Source organism: Hippocampus comes, unplaced genomic scaffold (assembly GCF_001891065.2).
Source record: "Hippocampus comes isolate QL1 unplaced genomic scaffold, H_comes_QL1_v1.1 scaffold156, whole genome shotgun sequence".
Lineage (NCBI taxonomy): Eukaryota > Metazoa > Chordata > Actinopteri > Syngnathiformes > Syngnathidae > Hippocampus > Hippocampus comes.
In genome coordinates this window covers 6,232,656-6,251,741 of record NW_017805744.1, presented here as the reverse complement: position 1 = coordinate 6,251,741, position 19,086 = coordinate 6,232,656, and the positions used below count along the sequence as shown (strand labels likewise).

At 40.3% G+C, this 19,086-nt stretch overlaps 1 protein-coding gene across 1 annotated transcript in view; it reads right to left on the bottom strand.

Moving 5' to 3' along the window:
• Nucleotides 1-19,086, bottom strand: part of tenm1 (teneurin transmembrane protein 1) — a 192,126-nt gene that overhangs the window by 166,487 nt on the left and 6,553 nt on the right. The window contains exons 2-3 of the mRNA XM_019883899.1: nucleotides 5,117-5,407; nucleotides 570-884 (exon numbers count right to left, since the gene is read on the bottom strand). Coding sequence (XP_019739458.1) covers nucleotides 570-884; nucleotides 5,117-5,351 — 550 coding nt within the window. The 5' untranslated portion in view covers nucleotides 5,352-5,407. The remainder of the gene's footprint in view (nucleotides 1-569; nucleotides 885-5,116; nucleotides 5,408-19,086) is intronic.

The following is a 19,086-nucleotide window of genomic DNA, read 5'->3' as shown; positions in this document are numbered from 1 at the left end:
CGTCGACAGTCACCAGTATCTGAAGACACCTGACCCAATGATTAATTGTCCTTAATAAAGGAGAATAAAAAAAAACTACTAAAGCCCAATCTGATTCAGCTTTCGGTGGGTGGATATTCGATCCTCTCCAAACTATATAAAGTGGGTGCTTTCATTTCCTAAAGATTCATCACTCCTCCACCCCGCTAGGGTTAGGGTGAAAGCTGAGGGTGAATGACCAAAAGCCCATACTCGGCATTTCGCCACAGCCTTCAAAGAAAGAAGAATTTGAGCAATAGTCTGAAAACAGAGTTTTCAGTCATGATTGCTGAGGGCTGTAACTCAAGCCATGAAAATTGTTTGATGTTGTTATGTAGTTTCAAAATGGATTCACATTCTCTCCAATATGAAACGTGAAGGTGTATTGACAACACAGATAGGAAGAAAATTACTGGGTTTCGGGATACGCTGCACGGTACTTACACGCATGGTGATTCACCATCAAAGGTGCACTATGCTAAATTTTCTATCTCCTTTGACTTTGATGGACAATCTCCTTATGGAGTGTGAAAAGAGGTTTTATCACTCACCATTATCGGGCTCAGATTTTCTGTCATGCTCGGTGTCGGTGAGAGACAGGGCAGAGTTGGCGCGGCTTGTCAGGCAGGAGCTCTGCTCCGACTTCAAACCACGCATCCACATGTGCTGTAGGCCATGGGCGGCTGAGGGTTCCACATCAGGCTCAGTGTCCACATCGGAACCGATGCCCAGGGAGTAGCCGCGGCTGTGGATGTGAGCGGTGGGTCCAGCGCATAATGCTTCCTCGTCGTCTTCTTGATGCTGCTGCTGTTGTTGCTGTTGGTGGACGTAGTCTGGACTCCTCAGCTGAGCAGCGTTGCAGAAATCTAAATCCAACGAAGGGAGATGGGGAGACAGATTGAGAACCTGAAGACGGCAAAGCCTCTAATAGTGGAGTGTGTTTGTTCTTTGCTTCAGCGGCTTTGCTGACCAGGTGTTCATCGATAGACAAAGCAAGCACGCACTGGGACACCATACTGGACCGACCTGTACCTGTAATATTAAAAATCACAGATTTAGGAGTGCCCCTCTCAATTATTTGGGATTAGTTATGAACAGAATTCCGCACAAAACCATTCCAGAATCTTGTAGAAACTCTACCAGACCAACTCCGTCTTTCCTGTCATTTGTATTTTTTTTAGTTGCTGCCTAGCGTCTGAAAGCTTTCTGTCAAAAGATTGGCATCATACATCGATTTCATAGATGATCTTTCAGAATTGTGCGTGGTCTATGTCTGACCTCAGTCATTTTTTTTTTTTTTTTGGATGAGTTGCCAAAAGAAAGGCTTTGGATACACTAAAGAGAATTCGTATGGGCGAAGGTTATAATATGATATGATATGACATGATACCTTTGTACAATTACGAGGACAGGTTTGAGTTTCAGAGGTCAAAATGCCAGCCTTGATTTTCCTGAACCATTTGCATTGCAGCCCTATACTGTTCTGACTACCTGATGTGTGTTATTGAACTTGAGATGTATTGAACTGCTGCTCAAACAGAGCACTGATCTCATCTATATTCTCCTTGGTGGGGTGAAGAGATCAGATAAAGATCAAACCTTATTAATATTGACTCAGACTGAGGGAAAAATTGAGCCTCGCATGCTTTCAGGTGTTAGAACGCCCTCCAATTCAAAGAATCATCCCGTCATCTGAGAACATCAGATAAACTGTGTTAGTTCTCCGGTTACACCTCAATTCAATTCAATTGAGATCTACTTATTTGATTATTTTTTTCATTTTTGAAGAAGCGGAAGAAGAATTTATATGCAGCGGAGTCAGTTGACTATCTTAACTGCTTTGGTTGTTTTTTTTTTTTTTAGAATTTACATGCGAAAGTAATGGAGTCAATGCAATTTAAAACAAATTTTGGCATTAAATGAAATCCAAGCCAATTCAACTGAAGCCATCTGGACTGCAGATGAAAGCCTGATTTCCAACTTCTGTGTGTAGTGCATCCAATAAATGTATCGTCCAAGATGGACGTGTGTATCCCACCCTCTGGATTTCCTCATGTATTCATCTAAGCAACTGCATTGCTGAAAATCACAAATGGTGTAGTTGCTGTAACTAGAAGGCAACAAAGTACAATAGATTAATAAACTATCACTATTGCACGAGGAAATACAGAAACTATTACCTGGCAGGATACAATTACAGAAAAGTATCTGGACAAAAACCAGCATTTTAGGCCTATTGACCACTGGGGTGACAGTCAGTGTGTCCTGCTGTCTCTTTTATATATATCCTTCCGGAATATATAAAAGGACGAGCAATTTTCATTGTATAGCTGCGAGTCACGGTGTCTGAAAAAGGAGCAAACGATTGTTTGTTGCTTTTCAGAAAACACATCAACAGTAGAGGCAAAATTTTGTGATTTGAAAATCAGAAAACAAAAAAGTTGCCTTAATTAGGTGTTTGGAGTCATTTCAATGAATTAGAAAAAAATGTTAATCAAAAAATAACAAAAACCTTGCATCCATCCATTTTCTGAACCGCTTCATCCTCACAAAGGTCGCGGGCATGCTGAAGCCTATCCCAGGAGTCTTCGGGCAGTAGGCGGGGGACACCCTGAACTGGCTGCCGGCCAATCGCAGGGCAGACAAAGACGGACAACCACTCACACACACAATCACACCTCGGCACAATTGAGAGTGTTCAATCAGCCTGCCATGCATGTTTTTGGAATGTGGGAGGAAACCTGAGTACCCGGAGAAAACCCACACAGGCACGGGGAGAACATGCAAACTCCAACATCATTTCATTGAAGTTCAGTCCATCTAACTGAGACAAGCGCATTTACAACTTGTTTGTTCAAGGGTGCAATTTCCGCAATGAATGTGTGGAGGACTTGTTCCACTTGATTATGTTTGATTCACTCACTTAAACCTCTCTAAACAGCACCATCTTGCTGTCCAGCTGCCATAATTTAAATGAAGGAAGCTGAAGTTGGTTTAAATATGACACACAGATCTGCTTAGGCCTCATTCAACACATGTTGCAATAAGCACATGAGCAATATTTATGTGAATGTTGTCTCCCCGCCAATCAGTGAACAAAGTTAATGGCACAAATGAAAATGTTATGATTAAATGTAAAAACCAGTGATGAATGAAATGAATATAGTTTACCAGATGTATTTCACAGAGAGCCCTCAAGAGTACTACTACTACTACGACTACCACTACTACTACTACTACTACTAGTACTACTACTTCTCATAATAACAAAAAAAATAAATAATAATAATAAGGATTGATTGATTGATTGATTAATTGAGTGACTTTTTTTTTTTGGAGCAGCCAGCACAAAAGTAAAATGTTTGTTTCTGCAAAATCAAACAACCGTGTGATACATTTCTACAAAAAGGAAAAAAAGAAAAAAAAAGACTTCCCCATGTTACCATGAGCAAGCGTATGCTGCTCAACATAAGTTTGGAAAGAACACTCCCACCCCCATCTGACATTGATATTAGAGGCCATACATACATACTAACTTTCAAATCCCTAATGGTTAACTTACACCTGTACCAGTCCTACTAATATAGACAATAGATTAAGAAAATTGATGCCTATTAAATTTGATTGAATAAACAAATTATTGGTGTGTGCTAGAAATTGCTCTATGTATAATCCTTAGTGCTTTTTACATTTAGGCAACGATGCAACGCCAGTCGATAGAATATTCTCACAAGAGTCTTGAGGATCACTAGGTGATTTATTTTATGTATTTATTTTTCTTTTTAACAAAAGTAACTTTTTAGTCAGCAGTGGTTTTCACCTTGGAACTCTGCCATGGAAGCCATTTTCACTTTTTCTTATAGTTGAGCCATGAACACAAACCTTAGCTTGTTTTGGGTTACTTTTTGACCTCCTGGATGAGTTAAGTCAGGATTTGACAAGTACACACGGCCAGCTACTGTAGCTTTGCCGGACTGGGTGAGGTTGTACTATTAAATTGACAACGACAACAACATCCAAAAGGTACATGTGACATCAGGAAATCGAAAAGGGAATAGAAAAGAAGGGCAGACTCATATGACAGTCAATGTGAATAATATGCTTTGGGAATTAGATGAAGAGGCTGTTCCCTGTCATCCATTAAAAATGTCACTGGAGGCGTTGCCCCCCTAAACAGTTGGTTACTTAGGCAGGCCATACTTTATATAACTCTGTTGCCAAACGATGAACAGATGTGCTCCATATCACCAGCTATCATTGACATTTAAAAGGCTGCTTTGGGGGCGTCGTTCGCACCTTACCGTATGATGTGATACACGGCATCGGTGTCATATCATATGGTAAGGTAATTACTTTCTTTTTCTCACTTTTTTTTTTTTTTTAATACAATGGAAAAGCAAAGAAACTTAAATTGACAAATGCTGGCACACATCCGTGATGACTGATGGCCATCGTGGGTGGTTATATTTTCACTAATATGACAAAATCCAAAGTGGGCGGTATTTGAAAGACGAAATTGAAGAAACTGCATGTCCAAATGGTCGGCTAATGTTGCCGGTTAGCATGGTGGGATGGTGTCGCAGGAAAGCAGGATGTTAGGGTGGCAGAGAGTGCATCTATTGATCACAGTGAGCCCTGCACAGCAGCACAGTCCTGATGAGGTACAGCTTCTCTCTTAACACCATACATGACCTGCATAAAGGCCATCCATCACAGCACGCACTGGCCCATTTCTCCTCCTGTCACCAGCAGGGAAGAAAGTGTGTATGCGTCAGCACTACCTCATGTGTGTCTGTGTCTGTGTGTGTAATGAAGGGTGATGTTCCACCCCAGGTGAGGCCAAAGAGGTTTGGGGCTGACCCAGTTTAGCTTTGGGAGGGAAATATCACCTCCGTGGAAGAGAGGTAGTAATTGGTTGCTCCCGACTGTCCTTCCGGCTCATTGTAGACTCTTAATAGGGAATTCACATAGGCCCTTTTAAAAAACTGAGTGTGCAAGTGTGTGGGGCACATGTGTGTATCTTTGTCCGCCTTTTGAGCCTATACATCCGGATTCTGTGAGGCTTTGAGGGCGCATTCACAGGTAAATACATACATACCCTGAGCATATGGGATACCTGGCTGAGCTTGGCTGTAGTTGTTCTGCCTTTCGCGGTGTGATCCAAGCGTGAGGCGTAGCTCGTGTGTGTAGTCAGGCAGGGTTTCACGTGAGGTGTAAGAGCGGTGGTGAGCGTGACCGTCCTCGCTCTCATCAGACGAACTGGTGTACGACATCTCCATTTCATGACGGCCCTTAGACAGCGGCTGGTAGGGTTTACTGTCCATCTCCTCCATGGCTTGAAGGGCATCCACTTAATCACTCAGCACAGCCACAATGCAGAATACGGAGTCTGTAAAAGGGGTGGTGAAAGGTGGATAGGGGTATGGTTGTGTCACGGTGAGTGAATGGACAGGACAATGGAGAGGAAAATGAAAGGAAGCGGGGGATTGAATAGGCATGGTAGGAGAAAAATAGCACAAGAAGTGTATTATTGTAACGATACTGCAGCATTTGCTCATTTCTAATACACCAGACATTCATAAATGGTATTCAATATTTCACACCGATGGTTAGTTCCAAATCAATATACTCCGAATGGACTGTGATTATGTCTGAAAGCATTTGATGAAATACTGGTCCAAATACGGTACAATAGTTTTCCTTCACGTGACTTCACTTTTCATCTTATTCTTCAGCAGTCAACTATTGACAAGTTTCAGATGAATCAAAACTGTGCTGCTGGCTCTGTTTTATTAATAAACACAGTGACTGATTCACCATTTCTTTATGTCTTGATGAAACACTAAATTCAGACAACTTAAGTGGTTTCTCCATTCAATTAGTCCTGTTCCACTTCCTACAACAGTGAAATAAATCTCTTACAATGTGCTTTTAACGCCAAAACTAATTATTTATTCGGACAATTATTTGCAACATAGAATATGTGCTATGTAGATATTACTTCGTTCATTATTATCAGTTTCGATGGCATTTGAAAAAAAAGTGATGGGATGTGTGCTACAAACCAGAAGGAAACCCTGTACCATCTTTTTTTAATATACAGTAATCATGTTCTGATCTACGTGAAGAAAAAAAAAATCATTAGTCAGCTAATGTAAAATTTCACAACAGAAATTATGTATTATAGAGTGCAACAATTAATCGATTAATCAGCAACTAATAGATTAACAAATGAATCATTTTTTGTTTGTTTGTTTTTAAGAATTGATTAATCATTTAGAAAACGTCTGATTTAAAATTGCCCAAATCCTTGGAATTGTTTTTTGGAGTAAATGGTTGGAAATTAAAATGTGTTTATTTTATATCCGATTCATCGATCGATTTACAAAATACATAAGTCATTTTAATAAAGCTCAATGATGAATTTCTGCTTCTACTCTTATATTAATGCAAAATGCATACACCATCCATGCACGGCAGCACGCTGCCACGAAGACACATGCACAGGAGAAATAAATAGCTGGTTTATATTTTTTTGTATCTGTAGTTTTTTATTGCTAATTCTTTAGTATATTATTATTTTACTTTTTTTAATTATTTGCTTTGTTGTTGTTCTTTTAAATTAGATTTAAAGTTGAGTTCCAGACATTTAAAGAATTATTGTCACACCAACACACGAATTTCCACAATATGGCACAGAATCTGATACCCGAGGTCTCATATTAGCCAAGGAAGTCAATCAACACCGGCTAATCGTGATTTTTTTTTCCCCCTTAATTGCCCTGCCCCAGCCTTTTATATTTTTTTCATGATTGATGTTGTATACATTTCAGGCAAAGCAATTGAATAATAAACTGTCAGCATACCCCTGGACTACAAGCTGACAGGAACAGGAAGTCTGACAGGCACCTACTACCAAAATAAATAATTTCCCAAAAGTCACTACAAGGAGTTATGCATTTATTTATATATGAATTTATTGAAATTGCATTTGCAATTTTTAAAGTAATTCCCACTCTAAAAGAAAACGATCTTCCAAAGTGACAACATGTGGTGAGGCATGGCTTCTCTTGTCCCTAATGCAAAGTCACCACTGATTAGCTTTCAGGTACGATGCCCAGCCCGAAGTATTTCCGGCAGATATAAAGCTTCTAAATGGAGCTTGAGAGGGTCATTGCTCATAGAGACAAAGTGCTATGGCATTGACCTCTTCAGGGAGTCCTGTAGTCCATATATCAAAGGCATTAGAGTGTGCCTGCTCAATACCTCAGAGATATGCAGCAAAAGGTGATCACTACCAGTTTGATACTATCCAAGAATACGGCTGACCTTTCTACCAATATAAAATTGCTTTTATTCCTCAAGAAAGACTCTTTCTCTTGCCTTCACGCTTACCCTTCCAATCCCACATACACGTGTCCACACAAAAAAGTTAGGAATACACTCATGCATGCAAAAAATGTTTGCTGACCCGGTAATGAAGTCAAACCTCTCTTACCCGTTCACCCTACACACACTCTCATGTTACTAGACGTTATTGTAACGAGTGATGGTTAAAAGCTCTGCAGTGCACTTGTTTGTCACCCTCTTGAGAACCAAAAGCATACAGTGTAAGAATGCCTTTAGTGGGGATGATCACATATCGGGCCTCAAGGTTTGCATGTGCAAAAATGGGCACAAACTCGATTGCGCAAAACAGCAGCAGAATTCATCTGGGCATATTCTCTCATGTGCACGTACGTGGCAGAGGCGCACTCTGAGTGGGGGCAAGCCTAAAACGTGGGCGCTCCCTGCCAAATCTAGCTTTCCGTACATTCTCTCCATTCTCTCTAACGCAGCGAACTTGTGATGCATTTCAGAGGCTGTCGTAAGTCCAGCGCCCCGTGAAGGTGAAACATATTGCACTTGATGGTTGGATTCAGTTACAACAGACGTCGCGACATGTTGTAAGCTCCTTCCAGAAAGCTATCAAATGTATGCAGAGAGACAGACAAAAAATATTTTACAAAGCTGATGACATTGGTGCTGTGAGTCCGCTATAACAGCGTTTTAGTTGTGATATTTACTGGCGAAGAATATCCATGCATTTTTGGAAAATATCGGGCTTCCACTATTACAACTGCGACGTTCAATGTAATGCTGCAATGGTAAGTTAGATTCGTTTTTATATTTCTCTCATCAAAATATGTCCACATTAATTTAACTCGCCCAGGCCGTGGCGCAAGGAAGGTTGGGCATGTTTTGGAATTTTTAGCAGCTCGGCGTGGAATTAAATTGTCTTTTGGGTTTCTTAATATTTGAAGCTTCAAATAGACACAAGTGTAACAGAACATTCGTGTGCACTGTGAGAAACTCCAAATGAAAAATAGATATGGGAAGATTCTTATGCAGACAGGGATAAGGGGTGACTATTGACAAAAAAAAAGAAGAAGAAACAAGGAGGTACTTCTGTGTTGAGCAAACTTATCAGTCAAGGTGGTGTTCTGGCTTCACAGAGAATCCTCATGTACAAGTGAAAAGCAGGTGGTCACAATAAACAACAAAAATTCACTTTCGCTTTGTTCAGCGAAAAGGTCGGTGCTGATGGACATTCTGCGGCTGTATGGATGTATGGATTGAGGAGCCGACGATGAGAAGAAAGGAGCGTCAGCGCAGAGCGCCGATGCGTATGTGGAAACGGGAGTCGCGGCTTGGAATTGAAGCGGATTTACATGGGACAGGAGAACAGAGCCAATCTCTCTTTTTCGTTAATGGATGCTACAGCTTCTTGTTGCTTTCAAGCTTAGCTTGTAGCAGACGTGTGCACATTGCAGCATGACGTCTTTGATCCACTGGTGAAAAGGACACTTTGATTCGCTCCTCTTTCATCTATAACTGCTTCAAACAACAAAATGTATGCAGGAAAGTGGTTAAGATTGCACAAATGTCTGTGTCTCATGTGTTGTTTTGTATTATTTTGTCAATTTTTGTTAACTTTTCTTTTGATGGCGGCGCGGACACCCGCAGCGGCTCCTCTTGTTTTATGTTGAGAGGGAAGAAATTTCATCTGTGCTGTACAGCATATTTGACAATAAAGTTGTATCCAATCCAATCCAAAATGTAATACTGATGCTTGCTAAATAGTTATTTTCCATAACATTCAGGTAGGGCAGAACTTATTTGTAGAATAGCAAACAGATGCCTTTTTTACCGATGGTACTCCATGGATGCAATCATTCATAAGCACAATATTCTGATTAAAGTGCCTTTATATTATATTTGTATTTGTTCATTTTATACAGGGTACTGAAACATGCTCTGAAAGTTTTGGCGCGTTAGCAGGCGTGGTATATCGGTCCCAACTGGCCTACGACACATAAGCAATGTAAGATATTTACATATTGCTTTATTTTTCTTCCGGATTGCTTTGATGACATTCACAAGACTCGAGAAAAGTCCACGTTCAATGATTTCAAGCCAGTCTTTTCAATGTAACTTATTCACAAAATTTGCCAGTTATGTTCTTCAATTGAAATTCTATGGACTTGGATCAATCAATAACTCATTTGGACATAGTTTCTCCATATTGCCACACTTACGGTGTTCTCCCAAATTCTTCACGTGGAAAATTACTCGCCAACAAATTTTTACCTATTTTTTTCAATCAGAGATGCAAGTCAACTTTTAGAGAGGATTTTTTTTTTTGCGCTGATTCCAAATCTGCCCTTGGGTTTTTACTCAAACACATCCGATGTTTATAATAATAAACATAGTATAACAAGAGTAATATAATATGCAATATGCAATTTTTTTTTTGTTAATACAGTGTCAAAAATACATTTAGGGATACATAAAACCATCTCTGATTTGCTGTTGACCACAGTTAAAAAGGGGGTCTCCATCACTTTTACACATCACCAATCTTATTGCAGCACGAGCAACACATCCATCACCGATGTGCATAATCTGTTAGAGTGGCTATTTGGCATCTAAGTAAACCAGGCCCACTGCATCACAATTATCTTTGCCTCACAGAACTATACTACTGTATAGGATGTAATCCTTGAGTCCTTTGCTTTTTATTGGCAAGACGTGTGAAATCAAAGCCCACTATTATATTTGCTGCTTTGTCAGGATGGGATTGACTAGTGCCACTTTCTCTTTGGTACGGCGAGGAGTGAGTATATGTTACCCGTGAGCTCTGAGCTTGCTGCAGGCACTGACTGCCATTTGTCTCCGCAGAGGCCCTCTGTCCCGTTTCATGTGTGTCACACACTTACATGCACGAATGAAGGCATGCCATCATGCACCCTGCGAGCTGCCTTGTTCGCCATCATTTGCGGTATGCATACAGAAGCAGCACACATATATTGATGTGCAATATTTTCTTTTCTTTCAAACACAATTTCCTTCTGTTTTGTTACAAGACTGGTTACATCAGACCTGTCCACAGTACAGTCTGCGGGCTACATCCAGCCTGTCCACAGTCTGTGAGCAACCCAGTCAAAATAAAATGTAAAATATGGGCTTCTTTAATTCTGAAAGTAGTGCTTTTGCTTTCAAGTGTATGGGTGTGGACGAGATGAGCGAGCAAGAGCTATGACTTGTGTATTCATTGTCTTCACTTGCTATAGCTTGATATAGTCACTAGTTTTCCACAAATTGACTATGGTCCGAATAGCAACACTCTTATTTTGTGTGTGGTGGAGGGAAGAGGACCAGGGGGATTTGCCCGGATAATACACATGTCAATAGTTCTGAACCTATTGGGTTTACTGTATAACAATTCAGCATTATCTAAATATATATCAGTCAATAATAGTAACCTTCTCACCAACACTTGTCATGTGGAAAGGGCTGAAAAACTTTACAAAGCTAGCAAAACTAATTTCCCTCACATGATCGGTTTTATTATGTACTCACTTTGTGCTGAATTTCCCGTGCATGAAAAGTACTATATAAAGTTTTGATTGATTGATTGATTGATTGGTTGATTGATTGATTGATTGATTGATTGATTGATTCAAATAATATTGTTCAAATACTGTATATGGTTGAGACGCAAAGTGCGGTAGTGGTAGTTTCGGCTGCATGACGGAGGGATGGCTCGTAAAATAATTATGAATGTGTTCCTCATTGATAACTGCAAATTACTTACAAAATTTTACTGATGTGAGTACACACGGATGTATTTTATCAGAATACATTAGTTAACCACATAAACTATACTTGGTGTGAGATTTTCAAAAGTTTAAAGCCACAGCAGATACTCATGCCTCCAGTGTGTTTATCATTTTTCTTCCGGGACCAGAATAGTTTCTGTCCAGTGAACGTGGTGTTTGTAGACATCAATGTCAAGCAATTTACATCCACGTATTGTTAACAACTTATACAGCGACAAAAAGAATTTGATTGGTACAGGATTGGTATTGGCTCATCATCAAGGCTGCAGTATTGGTATCAGTATCGGATATAAAAAATCAGTATCGAGTCATCCCGGTGGTCCGGTGGTTAGCTTGTCGACCTCACAGTGTAGAGGTATCGGGTTAAATTCCAGCTCCGGCCTCCCTGTGTGGAATTTGCATGTTCTCCCCGGGCCTGCGTGGGTTTTCGCCGGGTACTCCGGTTTCCTCCCACATTCTAAAACATGCATGGCAGGCTGATTGAACACTCCAAATTGTCCCTAGGTGTGACTGTGAGCGTGGTTGATCGTCTGTGTGTGCCCTGCGATTGGCTGGCAACCGGTTCAGGGTGTCCCCCGCCTGCTGCCCGGTGACGGCTGGGCTAGGCTCCAGCACCTTCCGCGACCCCTGTGAGGATAAAGCGGATCAGAAAATGGATGGATGGAATATGAAACACGGTTGTGGTGATCATATTAATGTGGCCCTCAACAACTGTTCCAGTTTTTCTTATGTCGCCCCTTTGGAAAATTAATTGCCCACCCCTGGGTTACATGCTCTCTCTCGCCTCATTCTCCCTTATGGTGCACTCGCTTACCTATCGGATGTGCTCTCCAGCCTCTATCGTGTCGTCCAAGGCCTCTGAATTTAGAGACGTAAGCCCTGCTGGTGGGGGTTATTCCCTCTAATTCTAGCCCACAGTGGGGTGCCCATTAGGGGGCTTGATTCTTGGTTTTGATGTCAAAACCTAGAGGTTGTTTCCTAGAGCCAAGCTCACTTCAAACAAGACGCACTGGGCTTTCTGGAGGACAAGTCAGCATGTGGCACTGTAGAACAACACCAGGCTCGAAGGTTGACGTGAACTACTTCAGAGTGGTGCAGTTACCATTCATAGAAAAACACAATTGCAGTCTTAGAAATGCCTGCACAGGTTGAAATGATTAGCAGTCTTAGAGTGGATTCCAATTCTTTTTCGAAACCCTTTGACAGCACTCTAATCACTAATCAATATAGAGTACAATACTGATGGTTCCTTGAGTGCACATACTGAATTGAACTCCAGGAAGTGATTCTCTGACTGCATTATTGTTTGTGCTTTATGTGAGGACGTACTTACCACATTTGGTGTACGGTGTTGTTTTTTTTTTTTGTTTGTTTGTTTTTCTTTTTCCTTCATGAATATGAATTTGTATATTTGATAACAATGTGACATAAAGATATTAAGACACAATATAAAATTATGGATATGGATTGTGAGTTTTCTTTTAATGTCCGATATAGGACTAGCATGGATGGATGGATGGATGGATGGATGGATAGATAGATAGATAGATAGATAGATAGATAGATAGATAGATAGAAAACTTCATCACGTGAGGGAAATTAGTTTTACTAGCTAGCTTTTCAGGAATTAGCTCCAACCCCCCCTCCCCCTGTCTCACTCACACACACACACACACACACACACACACACACACACACACGTACGTATATAGGTACAAACCCACGCACACATTTGATACGACAGATAACCTAAACCGAAAGGTTTCTCGATGTGACAAATTTAGCAGATAATATTGGCAATATGGCGTTTAAACAGTAAAGATGTGTGTGATTTGTGATTTGATCCTGTAAAATGATCAGTTTTTCCATTTTTCATAAATGTAATCTGGTTACATGTTTTCATTACGCCCGAAGCCCAAAATTAATCCAAAACCTACAAATTACTACATCCTTGGCCCGTTCATAGGTAATGGGTATCGAGAGTGTCTTGCTTTATAGTTCATTTCATCAGCAAGCTGCAACTAAGGAAGTGATCTTATTCCATGCAAGACAATATGTAAAATTCATGAACTTAAATGATTAATGTATCCCAAGATGCTGTATTAACCACAGAGCAGTCATATTTGTTGAGCAATGGAATATCATGGTACTGATATACTAGTGTTACAATTTACAGGAGGAAAAAAAAAGTGACGTTTTAACATTTGAAGCGCATCTCAAGAGAGCCCACTAATGGACCTGAACTGTATGAGTATATGAATGTCATTTCAGTTGTAATTTACATTAAATCTATAATTCATCTGTGTGTAATGAACTCCTCTGCGCTCAATTTTAAATAACCACACAAAGTGACTCTGCATGCATCACATTACAGTGTTGCCCTTGCCCACCACTTCTCCTTGCCCCCTTCACTTTTAACTCCTCTTTGTCTTATCGCCCGCACAGTGTCTGGGGTACATTCAAAAGAGATTTTACTGTATATGTATTTTCACCTGACATGACCTAGAAAGACACACACCCACACACACACACACACACACACACACACACACACACACTCTGTCTTGACAAATTCATGAGGGACTTTGCAATCAATCAATTCACACTTGCAACAATATTGGACCTATCGCAAGCTTGATCCACTCTTGCCCATCCAGAGCAATGAAAGACAAATGTGCTGCTTTTGTAAATCTGCTCAGATGTGTGATCAAGGCTGACATACATATTGCAAATCAAATCAGTTGAGAAAATGTCACGCAACCGTGACGCAAACAGCGTAGTCGAGTTAGTCAGGTGCAAAGACCATGAAAAACGTCTTTGATACTTCTCAATCTCCAACTAAAATCTTGAAATTCTGACGGACGAGAAGGGAACATGCAAAATCAAATACGAGAGGCAAGGAATGAGGCAGAGGCCAGCCAAAGCAGAGAAATTGAGTTTCACCTTGCGAAATAAAAGAGAAGAATAGGCAAGGCAGACTGGAGCCAACATCATTAGCTCCTCTGAATGATGCCGACAGCCGCAGGATTTCAGACACATTGTCACAATGGTGAGAAGGTCTTATTTTCATAACGTTGCAGACCCTGAGAACGGGAGCTGCTTTATTTGTTATCTCTGGCCTTTGCACATTTCAGTGAAGCTTGTTTGCACATGCTAATCCTGCTCTCTAAACGGGCCACAGGAATGACAAAGAGAAACACTGAGAAATCTACTCGCTCTTAAGCAAGACCTCTCTGCATCAGATGGGTAAAAATTTGTTGTAAAATGCCTCTCTATTTTTTTTAAATAAATTATTTGCTCAATTTAGTTGGGTGACTTTCCTAAACACCTGAAAGTAGCTACGATCAAACCACTTCTGAAAAAATGAATGCTGGATAGTTCCATGCTTCCACACTATAGACTGCAATCTCCATAAACAAACAAAAGACTCCCTTCATCGCCAAGATTATCAAGAAAGTGTTTTTTAATCAACCAAGCAATATCTTGAATTTAAACAGACTCTTCAACAAATTTCAGTCAGGTTTCCAACCTCATCAAGTTATAGATTCAGCTCGTATCAAAGTGCTAAATGATACAAGGTTGAACGCTGAGTCATGATCTTCTTGGATCTCAGGGTGGTGTTTCAAACAATATATCATAATATATGAGTAGGACTCACTGTATAAGTCCTTAAATGGTTCATGTCCTACTTGTAGTCATATCAAAGCAATCACAAAAAAGTTCTTTTTATCAGCTGAAAAACGCATTCAAAGTGAATGGTTGCATGTTCCAAGCAAAGCGGTAGAAGCTCATCCGTGCTTTTATTTCCATTAGATTTGGCGAATGTATTTGGCTTGTGATTCGGACTCCTTCAAAAGAGCATCAAATAGCTGCAGCTCGGGTTCTGATCAGAACAAAGAGATCAGAGCACAGTGCGTACTCCAGCTTCAAAGTCTTTCCACTGTCTTAATGTTCTGCTCCAGGTCTATAAATGACACAAAAAACTCAAGGAATGCAAATTGAATATAAACCCAGTAGGGTTGTGAGTTCTGCAGACTTCAGAGCAAGCAGGGTGAAACAGCGTTTTTATCAGTTATGCGGCACACAAATCGAGTAAGCTGCCAACAGAAGTGAATGTCCAGGTTAAAAAATGTTTTCTCATGCTTGAATTTGACCTCATTAAAATCATTTTAAAATCATGTTTTTCCTAATCTTTTCGACGAACTGTGCGATCTTTACATAATTTTATCTCGTTTGCTAAATCTGTCTTTATTTGGGCAATTAGTTTTAAAATGTCTTGACTTCTATGTTTTTAAATGCTTTTAAATGTTGTACTTTTAATCATGTAAAGCTAGTGGGTTACCTGGAGTATGAAATGTATACCTGCCTTGCCTTGCCTTTCGTTTTGTCTCCCGTTAAAAAGGTGTGATCATCAGAGGGGAAGCAGGATGAGTTTGAGGCTCTAGATGCAGATCCAGGCTTTAGGCTCTCTGGGAGTAAAGAGTGACGTGTCAGAGTCGTCGTCCATCAATAGATGAAGATGAAGTAAAGATTTTCTCTGAGTCATTAGCATCATGCCAGATTCTGAAACGTGACAGACGCCTCAGACAGGGAGGGACCCTGAAGGAGCCATTATGTTATGTAAACACCACAAAATGCAACAAATTTACGAGATATAATATCAATAGCTGGAAGAGCAGAGATGAACTCAGGGTGACCAGGAAATAATTTTGCTGGATATGTTGGGTTCTCTTTTTACCAGGAACAGTTTATTGAATACAGTCAGTAGTAGGCTTAGTTTTTTAATTATTGTACACGTGAGAATATGTGGACCATTATTCAGGTACATGTATAAAACAGTCTAATATACATTATTTTAATAACCAACCTACTTTGGGATTATGATGAAATAAGTTCAGAAATTAAATGACAGGACAAATGACTTTTTCCTTCCTCCTCCTCTTTTTGAACATGTAAACTGTGCTGAATGATGTAATTTATTTATCATTCTCCGGCATCAGCCCCACAAGAAGCCTCGTCTGCCTGTCGGAAGCTGGAAGCTTCCAGCACACTGGAAGATTACATCACATTGCTGTTCGCTGTCCAACCAGTTGGCCATTAGCTGGTGGCCAACACATGTGCTGTACGTACCTCTCCGCCATTGGCCAAGAGAGCGATTTTTTTTTCATGGCATCTTTTATAGAATATGCAGACAGGAAAAAATATGTCCAATTTTCAGCAAGTTTTATAAGACAGAAAAATGTATTCGGTGCGGGTTTACCGATGTTGGTCGCAAAGGTTACCACTCTGTCATGTTTGCAATTCCTCTCATCATTTGTTCCTGTTTTTTTATGTATTTTTATTAACTTGTTCATTTTTGAGGGGCAAATGTTGCCGTGCTGAAAAGAATCAAATGACGCTTCTGGAAGAAGAGAAAATGAAAAGAACTGAAGGATGGCAAGATTGCGAAGTGAAGCATGAAATGATGGGCATTTAATTGATGAATACAAGCTAGATATCAATGGGCCGCAGCCCTCCCATCATGTTCTTGTACTTTCATAGTTGATCAAGCCTGAAATCTCTTACATAGAATGCGGTGTTTACCAGCCACACACAAGCCAGGACCTGACGCCACAGCACTTGCATCCTTGATCACATGCAACTGTTGTGTTTCCACTGATGGACTTTGGAAACATACAACAAGCTTGAGGCCACCGAGCGCCACCAATGAAACATTCACATCGTCTAAAATAACAAGATGGCGGCATACTGCTCCCGGTTTTCACATGGGCTTTATATTGAAAGCGAATGCATAACTCTCAAGTGTATGACTACCAGCGACTGTTTGCGATCATGACAAACCATTGTTTCTAATACGATCCTAACCGGATAAATGAAGACAGGTATGATAGCCAAATAGTCAGTTTAATGATAGATGGAATGTCTGAGTATTGTGACTCGGAATTGTGGAACTGGGCAGCACAATGCAACATGTAACTGTTAAGGTTCCGGAACAGAAGTGGATCCCACAAACGCAGACCAAGAGAAGATCGAATACAAAAATGGTTTATTTACAAAATAAGGTCACAAGATTGACAAAGTACAACATAAAACTCTGACAACAAAATAACCAGGATAAGAACGAGTCAAACCAAAAGCGCTTGCAAACGGCAAGGGAAATCAATAATGCAAAATCACCAAAAAAAGAAAAAGCCAAACAACAAGAAAAATCTAAACCACCCGAGGTTAACACAATAAGCGAGAACGAGGCAAAAGCGGAACCAACAAGAAATACAAACCCAGACTATGACTATGATAGAGAATGACGATGGTCAAAAAAATAAGCGCTTGGATATGAGATGAGAGCATGGTGAATGTTTCAACAACAGGTGATGGCGAGAAGAGTCCCTTATAACAGGCCAGAGTTGATGACAAGATGAGAAACAGGTGCGGAACGGGAGGGTATGACCCTCCAGTGCCACCTGCTGGAGACAGAAAGAACAGAGTCATGACAGTCTCTCTCATATTTGAAACATTTGCGTTAAAAATCAAGCTTTTCTGTGTCGAGGTTCCATGCTTTGAGTGCTTGTGTGTGTTTTCTCTTGGTACTACTTTTTTTTTTTTTTTTTTTTTTTTTTTACCCATTTATTTATTTTTAAAAATGAACAGTAGTCCTCTGTATGTTTCTGGTTAAATTTAGCTCATTAGCTAGGGCTGTTAGTGGAGGTTACGGTGAGGCTTTGCCGCATGTTCTTGTACAAGTCATTCCTGTGCATTTTTTTTCCTAATCAATCTGTAAGCCATTTATCAATAAGGGTAGAGTTGTCAACTGAATTTGAAATTGTATTTAAACTATTTTGGGATCATACTGTTTAGTATATACACAGTTTAAACTATTCTTGTTGTCAGTTATAAACATTTGTGGAGTGGGGCGTCAATTACTTTATCCTTGTTCCCGGCAAATGGTGGGGAATTACTCTCTGTTATTTAAATAGAGTGAATCCATGCTATGCGAATATAATTGATTGGCATAATTGATGCTCCCATCCCACCACTCCAAAAAATATTTGTAATCACCCTATGGATGCTACAAGATAGTGGCAAAAAAACTAAGGTGGGCATCCCGTCATTATGTTTGTTTTGCAAGACTGCCATGTGCCCTAGACGTTAAGGACAAAATGTTTGACCCCACTACCGATCATTTTTTGCTGGTAGCCAAGAAACAAACCTGGACCATTGGCTATTTATTGTGCACATAGGTCAAACCACTGATCAGCACGGCATGCCTGAGCAGTGCGGGGATATCCAGAAGTAGCTTTGCTTCAATGATCTTTCAATGTGGCCTCCAGTGTGAACGTGCACATCCATCGGTCTTTTTGAGGCCCCCCAATCGACTGTGACGACCTTCTCTCTCTATGATCTCAGAAAAGATATATGTCTCTTTCATACCGCTTCTAACTAGAAAGCCAAGTTCATTATGTGATACTCACTTGGACTTTCTCCGTGTTTTAAGCCATCTGCTGATCCCCCCCAAAAGGGAAAAAACAAACGGATGAGACTATGTAAAGACACACAGGCATTGTGCCGCTTTCCCTCGCTGAGCCGCTAAGGAATTTGACCACAAATACACAGAGCCAGAGACACCCCCCAAAACCACTTAATCAATATTCCTGACAAGGCAAAGCCTTATTCAACACAATTGATATTCCTCCTCTTTCACAAGATAAATACATGTCACTGTCCTCCTCGCAGGCCTAAAAGGCTGTTCACACTAACCCGTTTTGCAAATAAAGCTTTACATCAAGACTGACAAGCGCCTAAGCTCTCTGCATCAGCCACTGCTCGCTTAAAAAAAAAAAAATCCTCTTTCAAGAATGCATTTGGCTGCTCAAACCTCCACTTCTCAAAGATAAGCAAAGTGGTGGCA